The sequence below is a fragment of the Anopheles darlingi genome, chromosome 2 (genome assembly GCF_943734745.1).
Source record: "Anopheles darlingi chromosome 2, idAnoDarlMG_H_01, whole genome shotgun sequence".
Lineage (NCBI taxonomy): Eukaryota > Metazoa > Arthropoda > Insecta > Diptera > Culicidae > Anopheles > Anopheles darlingi.
Genome location: NC_064874.1, coordinates 7,528,446 through 7,548,077, shown reverse-complemented (window position 1 = coordinate 7,548,077; position 19,632 = coordinate 7,528,446). Strand labels below are relative to the sequence as shown.

The window sequence follows — 19,632 nt, the reverse complement described above, 5'->3', positions numbered from 1 at the left end:
CTCGAACGAAAGCTGCACCACCCTTTTCACAGGTTATTTGCATAATTTTCGCCTCCCCACCCTCCCAAAACGGGGGGGAACATCAGTAACCGGATTAGCGAAACCGGAAACCGGACGAAGTGGCTCTAAAAATACTTCGCAACCTTCAAGAGATGCCTCTGAATGGGTTACACTCCCCTTCGGAGATTCAAAGTGGAAAGGCAAACAAATCGGCGTCGCCTACTGCTCCCGAAGGCGCTCCGCAGGGTGTGCATCGTCCTCAACTCTCGCAGCTCTCGTGGGGAGCGAAGATCATGTTTGATTAGTCAAAATTAGGTAACGAGCCCACGCGAGTACGCACCGTCATGATTGACAAAGAGCGAGCGAGCGAACGAGCACCGCGCGACTTCCGTGTGTCCCGTGGAGATGCGACCGTGCCCTGTAGTGGAGTCGTAATCAGACCGAACAGTGCGAGAGTCACTTACGGCCAATAGATGGATGGGATGTTTTGCGATGCTCCACGATAATACCATCAATCTCTTTTCCTCCTCGTAACTCAACCAACCAGCCAGTCAGCCAACCACCAACCTTTCGGGTAGATGACAGCGAGATGATGCGTTCAAACGGGGTCCCAAGAGATTAGATAATACCGACGATCGCTTGTGCATCTTGCTCTAATGCTCAAATGGTTGATGCCGATAAATGGGTCTGCAGTGGTGCTGGTGAAGCAAATAACATTCCCTTTTTTTGCTTAATACACTCCACTCCTGGTGGGGCGCCGCAAGATTTGGGCGTGAGAAACCAGATAGCCGCCCCAAAAATTGGTTTTGTCTCTCTATAGAGACGCCTTTCATGGGGGGAGGACGTCTCGAACCGCGAACCAACTTACTAACGCGCTTCTCACGCGATTACTCCCGGGGGCGAGGTGGTGTGCACACCGTCGGCGATCACTGTCCCTGCACCTTCTCCCATAAGCCCCCCGGGGGTGATGAGATGAGATCTACCGGAGCCCATCATTACCTTGGCGACGGATCCAATGCGCTTACAATGCAGATTCGTCGCCACTCTTCTGTTCCCTTAAGACCGGGTGGTCTAACATCGTGACAATATACATCGCGACGCTGTAGTGGTTTGTTCGCCACGCTAGTCACTTCACACTTTGGCGATCGTCATTCGAGCCTCTAGAAGGTCGCTCTAGATTGCAAGACGGTTCGCTCGCGCACACACTCGCACAAACGTGCGCCCAAAGCAGACCCAAGGCACACCTCTCGAGACGTCAGCCAGCAAGAACTTCTCTCATTGGAACGGTAACGGCACCTGGATGGAGTGCAACCTCCGTTGCAAGACTTTCACTCGCAGCAACCGTTGGACCGTTCGAGCGGCACGTGCCTGCCTACTGCTCTGTTCAACTGTTTACACTCGTGTGTCCGGATCGTGTACGGATTCCAATTTCAATTGAACCACTTCTACCGGCTACCTGGTGCAGCCGCAGCCACAGCACCACAAACTCCACCGCCACCACAACGGTTACCGATTGCTTCACCCCGAAAACACGGCCACGGAGTTACGCTGCTTTGCGCCACAGACAAACCAGATCACGGCGCTACGGCACTGGTCGCGAGTGATGTGGTTGTACTGCGTTGTGCTGCAGCGAGCGGAAAGTACTCTGCGCCAAGCCAACCACCACGAGAACCTTCCAACCGAACCGAAAGCTGCTGCTTCAGCTCCGGCGGCGATTGAATCCAACTGGAACAGTGCGAGTGCAATGCCGCGTTGGTTGTGGCGCACGCGACCATGGGCAGGAAAGACATACAGGAAAAGCTTAGGATCGCGGTTCGTTGAACCAGCTGGCCAGTATCGCGAGACACTCCTGGTGGTGCTGGTACGGTTTTATGCTTTCGGTTGGCCACCCGGTGAATGGCGGAAGAATTTCTAACCAGACCCACCAACGGTCTCCAACGGTTCAAGCTCATTAGACGCGCAGTCGCCGCCACCGCGGACTCTGGCGTGTACGACGGTTCTCCTTCTTGCACGCCAGCACAGGTGGTGACTTAATGAAGTTGATTCCATAATCGACTATTCCCCGAAAACCGTCCACTGCCACGTAAGAGGATAATAATGGAGCAGGGAAGGAAAGGGCTTAAGGGAGAGCTACCCGTTACCTGCGCTACCGTAAATGTTTGTTGATTTATCTAGGACCACCTTCGAGGTTGTCTCCTGTCCATCAGACCGACCTCGACACACTGGCTATCACGGTGTAGTCAACTCACGTTATCAGTAGCATCAGTATTGCTTTCATGGTCGCACCAGCGCACCAATCTCCGGTCCCGGCAATCTTCGAACACGACCGCCACTAGTAGTGTGTCCACACACCTACCGCTATGAAGCGACTAAATGGACGATTGATCATCAAAGGCGCTGCAACGACGTTAAGCCCACGACGACCTCTCCAGAACTCCGAAGGCGATGATTGACCGCATTGAAAGTCAACAAACGGCGATGGCGCCACCGAATGCACACAGAACCGTCAAAGTCTAGCAGCACTTGGTCACATTGTAACACCCCGGACGGTTGGTCTAATCAAACCGGACCCTCCAAAAACAAACGTCCAGATTACTCACTGTTGCTGCCTCCTCCGGTGCCTCTTATCAACGCACCAAGTCCGGCCAATAGATGCGTGCAGCTGATACCGGTCGTCATCCGTCGCACCACCCACCTACTGCCGCCCAAAACGGATCGGCCTTCACCGGTCCGGACTGCGGACGTTATCAGTGAGATAACTGCTGCTCAAGTGCACCAACCTCACTCGCAGCTCACTCACAGCTGACACCATACGCTGAGAGTGACGCAGAAGAACTACGCCTACTGTGATTTGGGGCCGGACAGTTTACGCCACGTAAAGGCGCCAGACCGGATAGAATCTTACAAGCAATCTCTGCGATCTCTGTAGAGGGGGCTACCGCGAATACCTAAAGCACCGATGCACACAAATCTGTCAATTGGTTAATCGCCACTAAGGTCCAAGGTTGGCACCTCGTTAACCCCTAAATGATACCGCCAGAGAGAGGGAGAGAGAGAGAAGGAGAGAGAGTCAGTTCCCAGTGTACCAGCTTGCTTCGTTATGCATTCGACACCTTAACCTGCTTCTCGTCAAGCACTCGGCACGGCGATGAGAAACGCATACCGTCCAGGAGACAGTGGACAGAAAGCGCGTCGCGCGCCTGGGATAACATGCAACAGAACAGCGCCACTTACAAGCCGAAAACATGCGATTGTATGCCGTTGTGCCGTGGTTTTGGTCCGCAAAACCTGGCCATGATTAATTCATTAAATGATTAATCTCCCCCGCAGAGAGCCGCGATGCCACGGGATGTGGGATTGCTGCCAGCTGTCTTGGGTGCCACGGGGCAGCTCCAGGCGCACCAGCAGGCGTCAAGTCAACACCTACACTCACGCTACCACCACCAGCACCACCAGCACTGCCAGATCGCGGACGCAATCGGTACGGCGTCGGTGAATAATGTATTTCGTTGAGAAGCCGGTGCGCGAAAGGGGGGAAACAACTTCTTTTGCGTTTTGTGGGAGAATTGTTGAAAAGTGCTTTTTGGGGAGTTCTTATTGTTGGATTCGGTAGTACTCCAACACTGGCGGGTTTGCTGGCGTGGAACTGCATCATCCATCATCCGGGGAGTAGTCGCTTCTGGTATTGAAAGAATGTAAGGAATGATTTAAAGCACTAACCACCACCGCCCAGTCTAGTCTCTCACGTGAAGTTTACGATGTACGATCTCCAGTTCAACAGAAACAATCTCGAGGCATCATAAGTTTTAATTTGGAACTGGAATATGAGGGAACAATTTGGGAGCTAGCGACCCCTCAGAACATTTTACTTGACGTCTAGCGGTGACCAGAAGACTAGAAATGACTTCCGTTTTCAGATTTACGGACAGGCAATAAATGTATGAACGCGCGGAACTCTCCATGTTCCAAGTGATTGTTTAGTTCCTTCAGTTTATAGCTTTGTCTTCGGCGAGGGCTATAATGTCCCTCTGAACGCATAATGCCCTCCCCGGGGGGAGGGTGTATGTAACGCAATTCCCCGCCGACACCGATCGTTAATCCCACGGTGCGAATGAGCTGCCAAACCGAGCTAGCTAGCTCAGGACCGCCTAGCGACTTCCACAAAGACGCATTCCAAATTCCACTGGCAAACAGACTAGACGCGACGCGTGCATGAGACTCGCTCGAGGGGGGTCGCTTTGAGTCAGAACGACTCCTTCGCCCGCTTGGAGCTCGGAGCTTTGTTCGGACCGACGTAAAACCGACGAAAACTTCCCAACCAACCTAGAACCCACTCGTCACACAATGGGGTTTTGGCTGTGGGAATATGAAAGGAACATGAGCCGCCGGTGCTTAATCCGGAGGGTGGCTTTTCCTGCATTCCATTCCATAAATTGCAAACACCCGGAGTTCGTAGGCCGTTCGTCAGATTGGTTAATCGTGTCCCGGCCACCGCCGCCGGGCACGCCGGGTCGATCGATGCCATTATGATTATGCTACGACCCACCAGGGAGGCAGTCACAAGCAGGGACACAACTTACGAAACGCAGACACTCGCAAACTGCTCACTGTTCCCGCAGATGTTCAGATGACAGTAGGCGCTGCGCTGCACTCTGTCTCTGGCAAGATCAGTGTTCGTAGCAACTCCAGGTTGAGGAATGTCAACTGGCTCGGGCCAGGACCGAGGAGAAGAGAGGAGAGGCAGGTGCGCAACGTGCGCCGACGCGTGTGCGTCGTTCCCGTTTTCTCAGCTGGACTCGGTGCTCCGGTGTTCGTTTGCGAATGCTTTGACCTAATTTTATTAGCCCGTTCCAGTGCTGCAAGCGACCCTCCCCCCTCCCGCGCCTCACACTCGTCCCTCCAGCCATAGCGACACAAGAAACATTGTGGATCGGCATCTATGCTACGGAGCATCGCTCGGAGTGTGTTTGTGGTGCATTGCGGCGGAAAAAGTGGATCACTTTACAGCGGACAGGACGTCCTGTCTGTTGCAGCTCGAACAGAGGGGGGTGAAAACCGGTTCGTAGATCCGCACGGGAGATGGGCACTGGCCGTGGGTCTTCCGGGAACCGTCGGCTAGGAATGCCACTTCTCCACGCCTCAAGAAGGCTACTCGGCTACTGAGTGTTCCTCCGTACTTCGACTTCAAATTCGAATTACAAATATGAAAAATGACGCCGATTGAGGTTAGGTAGACGGGCGTTCAGTGGTTCAATTGGATGAGTGTCGGTCAAAGACGTAGGATGAACCACTGATACCAGTGCCTTCCAGGCACTTTTTGCAAGATACACATAATGCTAATGGTGGGATGGAAATTAATCAATTTCACACATCGCCACTCGCGGCGAAGCGATCATGAATATTCAAAGTCGTATATATCGTCTTCGATGACAGCTAGCTAACTGCGCTTGATGCTAAACGGCTCCGTAACGGTTCATTGCAGCTCTGCTGCACGCACATATGCCAGCAGCCCTGGGAAGGCCAAGAGCCTGATGATGGCCATTCCTCGGAAGCAATTCTCTGCGGCCTTCACCGGTAAGCGCAAAAGATGGGGTTACGAGATGAAGCAGCAAATGGCATTGTCCCCGCCCCACGGGGAGTGGCGAAAATAGCTAGTTAGCCTCACTCGCTACTCTCGCTGCACGCGATTCCACCAAGTGACATCCCAAAAAATATGAAATTCCTTTCCCATTCGGCGTGACTTCCGACAGCCACCACGACAGCAACTTGCGCAATCCCGGCACCGGCACCGGCACCACGAAATGGGTCACCGGCAGAAGACAACCGAACGCCGCGAAGCAGCTGGCCAGCTTCGTGCTAGTTCCGTCAGGTGATACCTCCTTCGGCGTGGCTTCTCTATTTCCCGGCACGATGCACGATGTTCGTGCGTCACTACACGCGAATATCCGCGGTCCAGGTTGCATGACCATTAGCTAAAGTGCATTAAAAGTTTTACTTAACCCGCTTTTGCTCGATCGCAAGAGTGCCTGCAGGCGAGTGGAAACGATGGAAGCGCAAAGAAGCCGTTTTCCGGTAGCCACAAGCTATGTGTATATGTGTAATTATGAGGAGATTCACTCATTACCTCATTGCCTATCTACCGTTTGCGCTTCGTACGTCACGAGCGCATCAGCACCGTCGGTGGTCCGTCGGTTTTGCATACCCACTAGCTATTGCCATTTTGTTTCTCACCAAAAAGTGATGATTTTAGAAAGATGAAGCTATTGGTGTTTTGCTATTGGTTGCTTTCCGCTTTTCTGACATGTTGATGAAACCACCACAGGCATGTGTGATGCATTCGAGCCGCTCGTTGCCATAGCGCCGACGGCTGATGATCAACTGACAGCATGCAGATAGAGGGGTTGGACATTAGCATCACAATAAAATAGCCGGCGACGATGACCACATAAATCCCCTCGCTTGTTACTAGCACATTTTTCGGACACTTTCAGTTTCATGTGCCGCCAGTCAGTTTCCGCGAGCAATCCAGCCAACGGTCTGTCTGTCAACGATTCATCCACGTTGTCACTTTGGGTTAACACATTATAGCCCTTGCAGCGTTACGCAAGTATAGTGCCGGTAGCTATATAATGAATACAAACAAAACATAAGCTCATATGTTGCGAAGAGCACACTGGAATGTACTCATGAATCAGCAGGCGGTCAAACCTGAGCAGGCGGCGATTCATGACGTTCTTCAGTTTCTCAAACGTCAAAGCTACTTCATTTGACGATAGTATGGTGTTTGCTGCATTGATATGTGATTATTGCAAAAGTTTATTTATTAAAAATAGGAAAAGGAAACTGCTTATCACTAGCACATCCTGTAGGAACGCAGCGATAGGAATGCAGAAGGATACAATTTCACTAGCAAAAAGGATACGAAACGGATCCGGTTTAATCTAGCGTAATCGATACGGATGCACACCTTACGTTACGAAACGTTTTCTACATGGCGTCTTATCCCCGCGCAAAGCTCTATGTAGCACCAACAATAGGAGAAAAAAGCGATGAAAACTCACCACACCGCCCCTTTATGCGACTCACATTCGATAGTCCAGGACGCATTTTTGGTTTCACGCCGATTAGCGACAATCTTTCAGCGAGCGTTTAGTGTGAATATCGTTCGCGCGTTTTTTTTTGTTCGTCGTTGCGAAAACCCGCAAACCTGCAACACTGCCGGCAGCCACTTGTCCCCGTACGCGCACGTACCTAGAGCCCCCCTAGTCCAGCGTTCTATCAGGCGTCACCTGCTCCGGGAGAAAAACAAACTGCTTCAGTTATCCGGACGGAGGTGTTCTTATTTAGTAACCCACAAAAGGGCAGTGCGTGCCCGTTCTGTGGTGCTCTAGAGCGATTGCTAGACGCATCGCGGCGGAGTGTTTTGCTCTGCTTTGTTTACGCTCCTTCGTCAAGTAATCATGCTGAGTTATGTACGGGCCCACTCGCACTCGCACTCGTTAATGCAAAGCGTCTTATGGAGCTGGCCTGGCGAGCCAATCGGATTTGGATTCACTTACAGGCCTAGCTTCGAGGTGTGTTCGTGTGTGTGTGTGTGTATACACAGTGTGTAGGCTTGTGCCCCCCTTTTAGCATTGCCGCAAAACAAGCAACATGCATCACGGTGGACATAATCTTGGGTTAATCCAGTGTCCCCTCCCAAAGGCGGACAGTTATGGCGACAGCCAACAGCTGAACGTTTGCAAACCGATTTGCTTAGCCAATTGCTTTCCTTGGAGCCGAGGGGATGGTGAGCGGGTCTCGCATAAAAACTCCCGTTGCTGTGACGCCCTCTCGGTAGGTTTATCTGTTTGCCAGTGCACCGTTGGTGGAGTTTCCGCGAGTTCGGTCTGTTGCTCTCGTTGCCTTCACCATTTACACTTCACTCCGGCTGCGGCTGCCGCTTGATTTCCAGATCCGTGGCCGGCGTACATGATGGCCAAGGGTTGCACCACGGCGGGTTGCTCTATTGCAATTGCTTGTAGCAGCAGCAGCAGCAGCAGCGCACCGGCTGCATACAGTTTTAATGTTTGTTGGGGCATAATTCCTAGGAGTCTTTGTTTGGGACCTAGCGCAGCATATACCAGAGGGTACCCTATGACACTCCGGATGACCTACTAGCCCCCTGCTTCTTCCAACGGCCACATCTAGAGCATAGGGATAGGGAGGATTCAAAATGGGAACACCAGGCACCATGCAGGTAAACATGTCCTCGCCGTCCTGGAAAAGTCGTCCATTCAAGACCGTTCGGGTACGGCTACGTCCTTATTCATAACTCAACCTAATGTTCCGGCCGTCAACTTTCGTTTTTCGTTTAACGTCCCGTTCCCTCTCTAGTCTCCCTCCCCCCTTTTGGCACACAAACAACAAGAAAGCTAAAGGGAGCACCAGAGCAGCACGAGCTAAACTAGGCTGACGCTGACGTCCGCCGATTCGCCGAGCGCGGCTTGACGCCCCCTGTCGTAATTCGAATGCAGCACGCAAATGCGATAAACGCGACGCGACGCGGACACTATAGAGCGGCCCAGGTTTTATGCCATGGCTCTTGGACTGGTGAAGGTTGATTATTTCGTCAGGCTGCTCATAATGGAAGAGCTGCTGCTGCTGCTGCTGCTAGTTGCAACCCCTACCTCAGGTGAGCGAAGAAAAACGATTCAGATACTAACGGCACAGAGGCATAGAGCTGTTGCCCAGCTGACCGGCATGAGCTGAGGGAGGATGTTACACAAAAATGGATTAACCAAACAGTATGCTCGGTGCGCGGTGGTGTGTCAGTTTCTGCGGTACCGAAGGTCAGGCCGGGTAAAGTGTTTCCAAAAAGGTTAGCAACCCGTTCTCGATGCCCTTCGATTGTACGATTTATGAGGCTACATTCACATTTTGGCACGTTCATCGGAACAATACTGTAGCCTATATATGGCATACCGGCCAGCTTCTTGAGAAGGATTAGACGTAGAAGCAAAATAGAGAACATCTAATATTCCTTTCTCCATAGAGAGAAAGTCAAATGGAAGAATATCTTCAAAGAATCCTTCAGTGCCTTCACCTCCACAAACCATACATAAGACTACACAGATTCACTGTTAGCACCAGACCAGACGTGCCGGTTCCTGTACAAACACCCCCGGAATACTGACGACTTGTATCGAAAGCACTCCCAAAACATGGACATGGACTTGCGCAATCGCAAAAGTCCTCCCTGAGGGCACAGTCTGCGAAGGCCACGGAACCATCACGGAACCATCAGCAGCGCTGATAATGGTCGCGACTCGTAATGGTTCGCATTCTAGGCCCCGGCCGCTTGCGCAATCGTAAATTTGTGCAAAAAGAAGAAGTTCGCCGCGACGCCGCGACGGCGTCTGATCGTCGTGTCGTGGATCACTTCCTGTCCAATCCGTGGTACCCGGAGAGAAGGTTCTACGCGAGCTTAGAAGGCCACAGAGGCCGTGTGTATGTGTGTCTCGTGCTGCGCGGTGATCCGCTTTGTCTGGTCTTCCTGCCTACCTACGGCGTCGTGTCGGAGATCGCAGGTCCTATCCGGTGGGGGTACGGTGACAATGATCATCGCTCTAAATTGGATAGAATTATCCTCAATCGAGCACCGCTAGACCCGGAGTGTTGAATCCCGGGTATAAAAGCCTACTGGACACCGGTTGGCCGCGGTTACTTGCGCCAAGATGTCCACACACGACGCACGGTTACGTCGGTTACGTGGGCCCACGACGGTGCTGTTCTCGGTGACCCTGATACTGGTGATCCTACTTCTGATCGCCCCCAACCCGGCGGCCAGTGCCAGTACCGGTACCGGTGGTAGCAGTGCAAATAGTGGTGGTTCCTGTGGCCTCCGGAAGGCACAGAACGAAACGATCTATCCGGGCATTGCGATCGAACCGGGCGAGTGGCCCTGGCATACGCTCATCTACTATTGGTCCGGTTCGCGGCTCGATCCACCGGCACGGATCTGCGAAGGTGCGCTACTCAGTGATCGGTTCGTGCTGGCCGCCGCCCACTGTCTCAGTGTCGTCCGTGGTGCCCGTCCCGGGACCGTCGGTCACGGTGCACTACTACCGGCCCATCAGCTCGTCGTACACGTCGGTGCCGTATCGGTGCAGCAGGACAACGAACACTCGCACCGGTTCCAGGTGCGCAACGTTACGGTCGAGGATGAGTCGGACCTGGCGTTGATCGAGCTGCTGGTCGTACCGCCCGAACCGAAGCTTATCGATGAGCTAGCGTTGGAGTGGGGCGATGGTAGTGGTATCCCGTCGGAGGAGCTACTACCGATGGTCGAGGCAGATCGGTGGCGATCGATGCCGGTCTGTCTGGTGAATGCACTCGATCTGACCACCCTGTACGGTGCCGAGATGTACATTCTTAATCAAAGCCAACGCAACCGTCTCGGCGGGTACGAACCGGTGCGGTTAGTGTTGGATGAGTTTCTGCTCTGCTCCGGTTCGACGTTGGCCATGAAGGCCCGTTCCATCAACAGCACGACGATTTCCTTTACCATCAAAGGTAAGTCACGGAATGACCGGATCTACACACGCACTTGAAAAACACACACACCGATCATGCCGATCCTAGCGTAGCGTTTGCCTATGATTTGCTTGCAGATCTCAACCTCCCGAGTAATGACCGTGGTACGGCACTCTACTTCAAGCACCGGGGCAGCTGGGCCTTGCTCGGGTTTACCGTGTCCCGGGCTAGCCACCAGTGGACACCCGGTTCCGTCTGTCTGCCGACCGACATCATTACCTTCGACATCCTCTACCCTGCCCTGCACTGGGTGATGGACGCGTTGGACTATGGTGACAGCGCCAACAGCTAGCTCGTATGGCCGCAGGCGCCCCCCTCCCTTGGTCCATTGTTCGCGCCGCGTATTGGAAAACAATAAAAAGCACCCCGTCCACCACCACCACCACCATTTCCACCTGCGATGCTATGCGAGGGTGTATGTCTGTTTGTGCCTCTGTGTGTATGCGTGTGTGTTCTGTCGCTAGAAAGCCCTCGTCCGGAGACCACTTTCAATTACTTCCGATTCCGTTCCGTCGTCGTGACAATTGAGTGATCGTCGTCGTCGTCGTCGTAGTCGCCGTAGTCGTCGTTGGCCACACCCTCGGGAAAGTGTTGTGGATCGAGCGGTCTGGGTGTTCCGTCCGGCGGTACCTTAAAGAGGTTTGGCCTCCATTCTCCAACGCTCCATTGTCCAGCCGGGCTCCATTCCATGTGGAACTCTCCAGTAGACCGTAGCGTCTGGCCACGTAGCGTCTGTCTTGACACCCCTTGGGTTTTTGGCCGGAGTGTGCGAGTGTGTGCGAGTCCGGAACCACCGGCCCTTGGTACCGAACTGGACGGAAATGCAAATTTCTCTTTCAATTACCCGGCACATTCCACCTTTCGGCCTCACCAAACCCAGCCCGGTTTGGCCACCGGATGTTATGTGGGTTTTCCGGGGCGAGACCGGAATGTTCCACGCGCTACCCTCACTCTCCCGGTGTCCGGTGGTCCCACTCCCGGAACTGGCCCTAGCGCTGGTTCTGCAAACATGAAACCCAAAAATTGAAAACGCCACAGTCCACTCCGATGGTCGGGCGGGAAAGGAAATCGCAAATCATCGCTAACGGGACTGGGGCGGCCAGATGGTGGTGCTGGTACCGCCCGAAACGTACTTTATGGCAGGAATTGGCAGATTTCCATCTGCAACCCCCCCTTCCTGGTTTTTTTTTGGCCGGCCGGGATTCTCACCAGGCAGTTAACGCTGCCGAGTTTCATGGCTCCCAGATACATCATCCAGTAGGTCCACGCTTCCTAACTGTTGCTTGTTAACGATGGAAGGAAAAGTGGAAGGAAAGAAAGGGTCGTCAAGATATATCGAGAAGTATAGTAGGGAGAAGGAGGCATTCCCTATTATTATTCCCAGGTTAGTCTCCCCTCGGGTCGAAATGGCCGGTGAAAATGGAAAGGAAAGTATTTTTCACTAACCAAACAGCACACACACACACACACACACACACACACACACACACACCCCCGAGACATCAAATGCGTCATTATCTTTCATTTCGTTGATGAAAAATGTGAATTCATTTGAACCGTACTGGTAATGACATTACCACCAGTAGCCGATGCAGCTAATGGTTATAAAGATGAGCGTTTAGAAAGTTATGAGCTGCAAGTGGCCAGGGTGGCGATAATTGAAGGCGATTGTCGATGAAGAGGCTACTCTTAACGTCAAATGTCATATGCATTTTGACGATATACTTCAACAGGGTATATACCTTTTTGGAGAGATCACAGCAATCCATGGAATATTTTTCGTTGGATACCGTCCATAACAACGCCCGTGATGAAAAACTTGAACTGCTGTCAAAACTACGATTCAGATGGTTGCTTATAAAACGTAGATACCATTTTTTCATGACTTGTCAAAGAGGAAGAAAATAATGTTGTAGCAAATTTAATTCAATTATTACTGCTACTGCTCCCGCACCAACATGTCAAGTTCCTAATAAACATCAAAGCAACAACTGACTCGTCCTTTCCCAACAATCGGAGCAACAAGTACGCCCTAATCGGACCACTCAATCAGGGCATCTTTATCAGAAACCGGACACAAGGCTAATACGCCCCTCTCGGAAATACCATTTGCGATCGTAAATCATCAAAAACCCGCCCAGCGTTGACTCGTTCGCCCAGAAGTCAAGTACACTTCCGCCCGCGATCTTCCTTTTGTGGCGCCGCTTCTGAACGGTCCGGGCAGAATACATGTCTGGCTTCTGGTAGGGGCGGAAACCCAAACAAACAGACACGACCGGAAAGCAGCGATCGTCTCCCTAGAACCCGCCGACGCATTCTTGAGCAAATTTTGGCCAATTTACGGCCGACCGGTAGGCGGTCGAATGCGTCACAGATAACATTAACGAGCGACGCACACACACACACACAAAGCACACCGTCTCTTTGTTAAAGTACTTCTCTGAGGTTAACAACAACGACGACGATTGGACTAAACGATGGTCGTCCGGGGACTTCCGTAAAGCAACGCACAACACTGCGTTCACGATGTCGCACAAAAGGGGCGATGTCGAGATCGTTTGGGCGGTTATCTATCGTTATCGGTTTGTGACACGCGTTAATAGCGTTGGGCGATGCCATCGCGACACGCCAGCGCCTGTTTATCTCATGCAATCGTCGTCGACGTGATACCGTATTGCCGGCGCATTGTTTGGACTCGGCGCTGTCTCGCTTCTTCTTCCGCATTTCGGAGTTCCGCCGTCAAGTCGCAGGGCGAGAACGCGGCTCCCTAGAGCTCACTCGACCATGAAGTGAGCCCGTGACTCATCGCCCCGTAGCGGATCTACGGAAACGCTGCTCCGACCGGTCTGTTGTATAGCAGACAGACTTCAGCGAGCGTTTTGTTTGGAATTAATTCGCACGAAGACTTCGCTTCGCTTTCGCTCTCTTCGCCGCCAAGCCACAACCAAGAACCGCAAACAGCGTTCAAGAAGATGCAACTGAAACCCTCTGTGCGGTGAGGTGTGCATCGGTGCGCAACACGATGGAGTAAAAAGGGTTCATCCCAAAGCCAAGGACCACCGCAAACGATCCGGCTCTTTGGCTCTCTGAAATGAAATGGATAGAGCGAACCTTCACCAGCGGTCGCGGCTGTGGCGTGACACGAATGGAGAAGCTATTCCAAGGATAATGGCCTGTATTCATTAATTCATAGCCACACCACAGCCGTTATCCTCTCGTGTTTGCATGCAGGATCGGTAAAGAGAGAGAGAGAGGACGAAAGAACCAGAACTGAAACAGCTGCGAACGTCATTATTAAATACTGATGATGGCTATTTGCACATTCCCAGACGTTCAGGGCCACGGAGCGTGAGACGGTACCTGGGAGGGATCGTTTCGAAGTAGAAGAAGGTCCCTGTTGAGGTACCTGTACCGCTTCATCCTTCCAGGAAGTGCGGCAAAAAAAAGGGATGCGCGATCACTCTCTAAAGAAACGGATCGCTTCAATGCATCATTCAACGAGAATTTCAAACCGAACGATCACGTATCATCATTTGTGAGTCATCGTATGTGGCTCATGCAAATTCTTAGGAAAAACACTAAGGTAAAATTGCTTCCGCTAGCTCGTTCGAAAGTGAGTGACCGTCCGGTTTTGTTTGTTTAAATTTATGGAATCCAAGAGCAGCTCATAAACTCAAAAGCAGTCCATTTCACAACCTTTTTTTTTGCACACATAAAATCTCTGCCCGGTTTACCAACCCAAAAGCCACAGGTGGTTTTGCGATCAATCACCGCGCGATATGCAAATCAAACACCAGAGATGTTTAGTTTTATGTTCCGTGGCTCTGTGATGTCTCGCACTGTAATGAGGTGGAGGTTCCATTGCCACAATAAAGCCCATACCGTGCGCTCCGTGGCGAATTATGCCGGCTGTTGTGGGCTGTTGAATTTTACAATCCGCCATATCGTAGGCGACCCCAATCGGTGCAATCCCGTCGCCTGTGTCCCGTCCTGTCCGCACGTGGTCCGTGAGCGTATGTGTGCAATAAACTGTACTGCACGCTTTATTGGCTTTCCTAAAAGGCTTTCTCGGTTGTAGCCCAACGCAGACCACGGCAAATCATCTTCTCTCCTGCATTCGACGTTCGCCAATCGGCGGATCGACGTTTTTCAGCACCCCAAACCGAAGCCCGAAAACAGACAACACATCTCTACAGATATGGATACACTGAAGCCCAAGAAGCAGAGGCATCATAAACCGGACTTCTCACTTCCGGCAGCTAGTTAATGGTTTGCACGACGAGGCAGCGCGGCGCTCCCTTCGCCCCGGTAAAGGCTCTTACCGTGAGGTTTCGTAGCTCGCGCGCAGAAACCGCGAATGATCTGGTAGCAGCCACTGCTGGTAGGTTCGTTTCCTGTAATCCCGTCGCAGGGCGTTGAAGTCTTTCGATTTAGATTCTTCTTTCTCTCTCTCTTTCTCTCTTCACTCTAGCACTATTCACTTTCACCACACGGTTTAGCACGGTCAGGGACGAAAGATCGCGCGATCTTTAGCACAAGTTCAACTCTAGTAGCCACACAACTTTAGGTTTTTTTCACATTTCTCCAACCCTAGAAAACACACGCAAAGAAAAGCGGGTTAAACCTATTGCCGAAATCAAACAAAAAGCAGGACGCAATGATCACGCACGCGGGCACACGAACCACGAACTGTTTTGGGCGCTTCTTCCTCGCTGGAAGGCCTTTTTGTCGAGCGATCAAAACAGCTCAGTGTTCAGCACACCCCCCGCGCCACGCGTTTGCCACTCTGTCTGTCTCTCGAACACACTACCACAAGCGTACGGACGCGATCGCCAAGATATGTTTTATGACAACGAGCGTCGTCGTCGTCGTCGTCGTCGTCGCTTTTGTTGTTGTCACGTGTTGAGGTGCGGGAGCTTGCTCAATACTCGGCCGAAGGGTTGTCCGAAAGCTCGACGATCATTCTTATGAAGGCTTCACTCAAACATCGATCGCCAGAGCAACAACAGCAACAGGATCGACCTTTTCCGCGATCATATCCCGCTACTACAACGCACACCAGGGCACAACATCATGCGCTGACAACTCGTTTCTACACACACATTCCAACACTAGAGCGCAACGAACGGGGAGCTTGTCTGTTGGTCACATTCCTCGTCGACGACGGATTCGACGACGATCAAGATCAATGGGCCGCACGACCAGCGCGGTGCTGTTGAGCTTGCGTTGCGCGTCTCGCATCTTGCGCGTATGTCTCTGTGTGTCTGTGTGCGAGTGTGGCAGTAAAAAGTTACATTTTTTCTGTTCATTTCACGCACCGATCGTCACAATCGTCGTCACATGGGCACGAGACGAGGTTGCCGAGAAGCGAAAGCAACTAGCATGAATCATCGCCACAAAACAGCTGGCATCCCTCGCCCCCTCCCACCCGCACAGACAACGGCAATTACAGGCGAACGTGCGCTCACTCAAGCTCTATTCGCAGCACCCTGCGTCGTCTGCGCCACACCAGCAAATGTCATCGAAAAGGGGTTGTTTTTGGGGATGATCCACGATGACGATGACGACGACGACAACGACGACTACAAATCGGCATCGCGCGCATCATCACAACAATCTCACATTGCGGCGCCTGCGGTCACCGTTGTCACCATCGTTGACGTAGATGCCCGAGCAGAGGGGGGGTGAGCTATCGCGTACAACCCGGGAACACACACATGAAGCTTCGAGATGTATATACGCAACCAGCACAGCGAGCACGCGACGAGCAACAAACATGTACCCTCCACTCTGGCGCGTTATTCGATGGGAAGTGGGGAACCTGGGCAGAAGGTTGCTGGATGGGACTTTTGGAATTTCCATACACACACACACACACACAAGCACGGTTTTTAGCACGAATCATTTACGGATTTTTGTGTTCGATCGGGTTACAGCCTTAAAGTTCCCACCAGTTCGTACCAAACAAGTCCGAGGACATTTAAATCAAGGCTCCAAGTTGAGCACTTCGTCAATTCAAACTATGGAAAGGCTCGAAAGGAACTTCACTAAGAGTTTCACTAAGTCCAACGAACGATTTCACGAAAATCCCACAACCTGCGACACACGGATCCTGCGGCAGTCCTGCAGTGCGTTCTTTCGTTTCGTTTCGTTTCGTTTCGTTTGGACCTTCGCTTGGTGTCACTGGGTGCTAGGCAACCTGCGCCTGCGGTGCCACTCCAGGGGTCGTGTCCGCCGTGTCGTCCGTAGAAAAACTCCCCCAACACACAAAACACCGTGCGGGAACCTCCGCGTTTACCACGTATACCACGTACGTCCGTCTGGCTGGAAAGCGTATGCGCGAGTGAATGGCTTTTCTGAATGAATCGCAACTTGTCGTCTCGAGGTACGCGCGCGGACCACCTAACCGGGAGTGTAGTACTGCGGAGAGCAAACCCATGGACGAGATAGGTTTGAATGAACCTGCTCTTGGAAGCTATCGAGCTATCGACGAGCAAAGTTAGAGAGATGGTTGCGTTGTGGTGTTCAGGAGGGCGAAAAAGTCAGAGCACGCTGCTTGAAAAGAGAAGCTAAACGGGGTGCGTGAGCATAAAGAGCCGGAGGAGAACATGGCGCATGAACTTCGGTTGTGTTCATTGTGGCAACTAGAAAGCCCCGGCTGTTCGAGGAGGATTCCTTCGCTCGTGATGTGATCGTCAAGGATGCGAAATGATACAGCAAAAGCGGGATTGTACTCAAAACTATGGATCGTCGAAGGAGTAATGGGCAGAATTGTGACGATGATCGATGGGCTCTTATTAGAGTTAGGTAGTATACAGCCAGAAAATGATTAATGGGGATTAAGGGCTTATACTGATTGAAGCAGTTGGAAGAAAGTAAACTATTTGATTGTAATCTCGACATGAATAACTTATACGACAGAATATCTTGTGATCTAGTGACTATAACAAATCGCGTCTTCAACATGATCCCGTAAATGTTCGCTACGTGATATCCTAAGATCGAAACTAGGCTTCATACGGTTCATGGAGGATGTAAAATAGATTACGGAATGGTAGGACTATTTCAATTATTGGAAGTTATCTAATTAATAAAGATCCTAAAGCTTCTGCTGCTCGAGCGAGATTGTGGACAGTTTCTAAACCCTTTCTCCATCAAGATCAGGAGATCATTCAGAATATTTGAAATTGCATTAAAGGCATATGCCATAAAGGGATATGAAAAAAGACTTGATAAAACTGCAAATGACTACTAGATCGAAGGCCTTCAGCATCTTCAAGCACCAATTGCCGTTCGAGTAGCTAGCGAGATTGGCCATTACCGTCCAATCGATTGGCTTGAGAGGCATCTAAGCTCAACAGCCTGAGCACATTCTGGCCTCTTCCAGCCCTAGTAGTAGTTCCCACATAATCCTCTGCCACGGTGTCCAGCCAGCCAGCCTGTCAGCCATTACGGTTGATTGGTTCACTCGCTAACCACTTTCAATCGATGATGGTTTTGGTTTGGTTACTTCAAAATCGAATCCCCGAATGGCCGCCGACTACCAAAGGCCTTTCCCTGGCCCGGGAAAATTCGTTTCACTTTTCCCACCTCCCGCTGGCCCCACCAGCTGAGGGTGTGGGGTGTGCATCAGCGTCCGGCCTGACCCGATTAAAGCACCATCCGGCCGCCTTAGCCCCACTAAAAAGCCTAATGCTCGCCTTTTCCGAATGCGTTCGTTTTTCTTGCTCTTCGCAGAAGCAGAGGAAGAGGAAGAAACTTTGAGACAGACGGGCCAACGATGGGCGAAAAGATGCCCCAAAAGTTAAGCTAATGCTCGAAGGTGAAGTGTGAGTGTGAAGATCCGACCAAACAAACGCATCGCTCAAGCGACATGTTTCATTCATGACGTAAGTAAAAGTACGAATTTTCACAAAACAAAATAATTATTGTACATCTTTCGCCCGCCCTGTGGTCATACGGTGCGTCGTGACCGGCACCGTCCACCGCTCTAATAAATCGGTGAAAATCGGGCCCGGATCTCAATCGACCGGAATGTGTCCGGTCGGTGCATACGACAGCGGAACACGGCGTGCCCGGAACATAAAAGTTCGTGGTTGGCCGCCCTCACCCTCACCACGGGCACGTGGCGCTGTAAAGATGTAAACCTTAATTGTCTCCAGTTCTCCGCGACGACGACGACGACGACGATGCCCAGTTAAAGTTGATGATGAGCATCATGTTGGAGCAGTTGTTGGAGCAGAAGAGCAGGAGTATCATAAAAGGCTTTGATCCGGGGGTGTGTTCGAGATGTTACAATTCAAGATCCGGATTCCACTTCGGTAGCAGCGTATTTTTGGGAGGAGCACCTGCTGGTTGGCCTTTTAAAAGTCGCTCACTGATTAGTCGTTTGCATTGCCCGATCGATTGGAGCTACGTTTGATTTAGCAATTTAAATTGATCGCTTTCTACTTTATTGGGTTTTTTTTGTGATTTCATGGGAATTAAGTAGTAGCCCACTTAGTATTAAAGTATCGATGAGGTTTCAGTTGCGTCAGCAGTTGGTCTTTGAAGTCTGTAGATTTATAGTTTAAATCATTTGCGCATAAGAGTAGGTTCTGTTGCTATGACTAATTCCTTGATACTCAACAATTAAGTTATTACAATACAATCGACTCCCACTAACCAATTCCCCTCAGCAACTTCACCAACTAGGCACGCGTGATTGCACCTTGATGAGAAAATACAATAAACAAAACCATTTACACCGCATCAGCGCTATCACCTGTCGGAGCAGGACATACCGCTGGCATGTACTACAGCAGCACGTCAAGCTTTCCAAGTGAAAAACTGAAAGCTCCACCCTCGACTCGGCGAGTTTCCTTTACGGAGGATGATTCTGCCCCTCAATTTATGGTTTATCATCTTTTCCCTTCCCGGGCCTTAATATGTGTCTTGCTGTTCCCTCACACACACACACACACACATGCACACACATCCGACATCCGATTTGAAGATCGATTCCTTAACGCTCTATTTATTTCCGGCGTCCGGTCCGGTCCCTGGTGCGCACTTTTT

The 19,632-nt window shown here is 51.4% G+C and overlaps 2 protein-coding genes across 7 annotated transcripts in view; one reads left to right on the top strand and one right to left on the bottom strand.

Annotated features, from left to right (window-relative positions):
- Positions 1–16,927, bottom strand: part of LOC125951094 (serine-rich adhesin for platelets) — a 35,966-nt gene extending 19,039 nt beyond the window's left edge. For 2 of the 6 annotated variants that reach the window (XM_049679649.1, XM_049679651.1), the window contains exon 1: positions 14,898–15,165. The gene's annotated coding sequence lies outside the window, so the exon portion shown is untranslated. Of the gene's footprint in view, positions 1–2,249; positions 2,280–14,897; positions 15,166–16,743 lie in introns of those variants that run through there. The other 4 variants (XM_049679647.1, XM_049679646.1, XM_049679648.1 and 1 more) reach the window with 4 other exon arrangements.
- On the top strand, positions 9,717–11,008 carry LOC125951246 (putative serine protease 29). Its single transcript, XM_049679943.1, has 3 exons — positions 9,717–10,238; positions 10,332–10,554; positions 10,629–11,008. Exons 1-3 carry the CDS (start codon positions 9,717–9,719, stop codon positions 10,865–10,867), a joined length of 984 nt encoding a protein of 327 aa, XP_049535900.1. The 3' UTR covers positions 10,868–11,008.
- Positions 16,928–19,632: the final 2,705 nt, after the last annotated feature.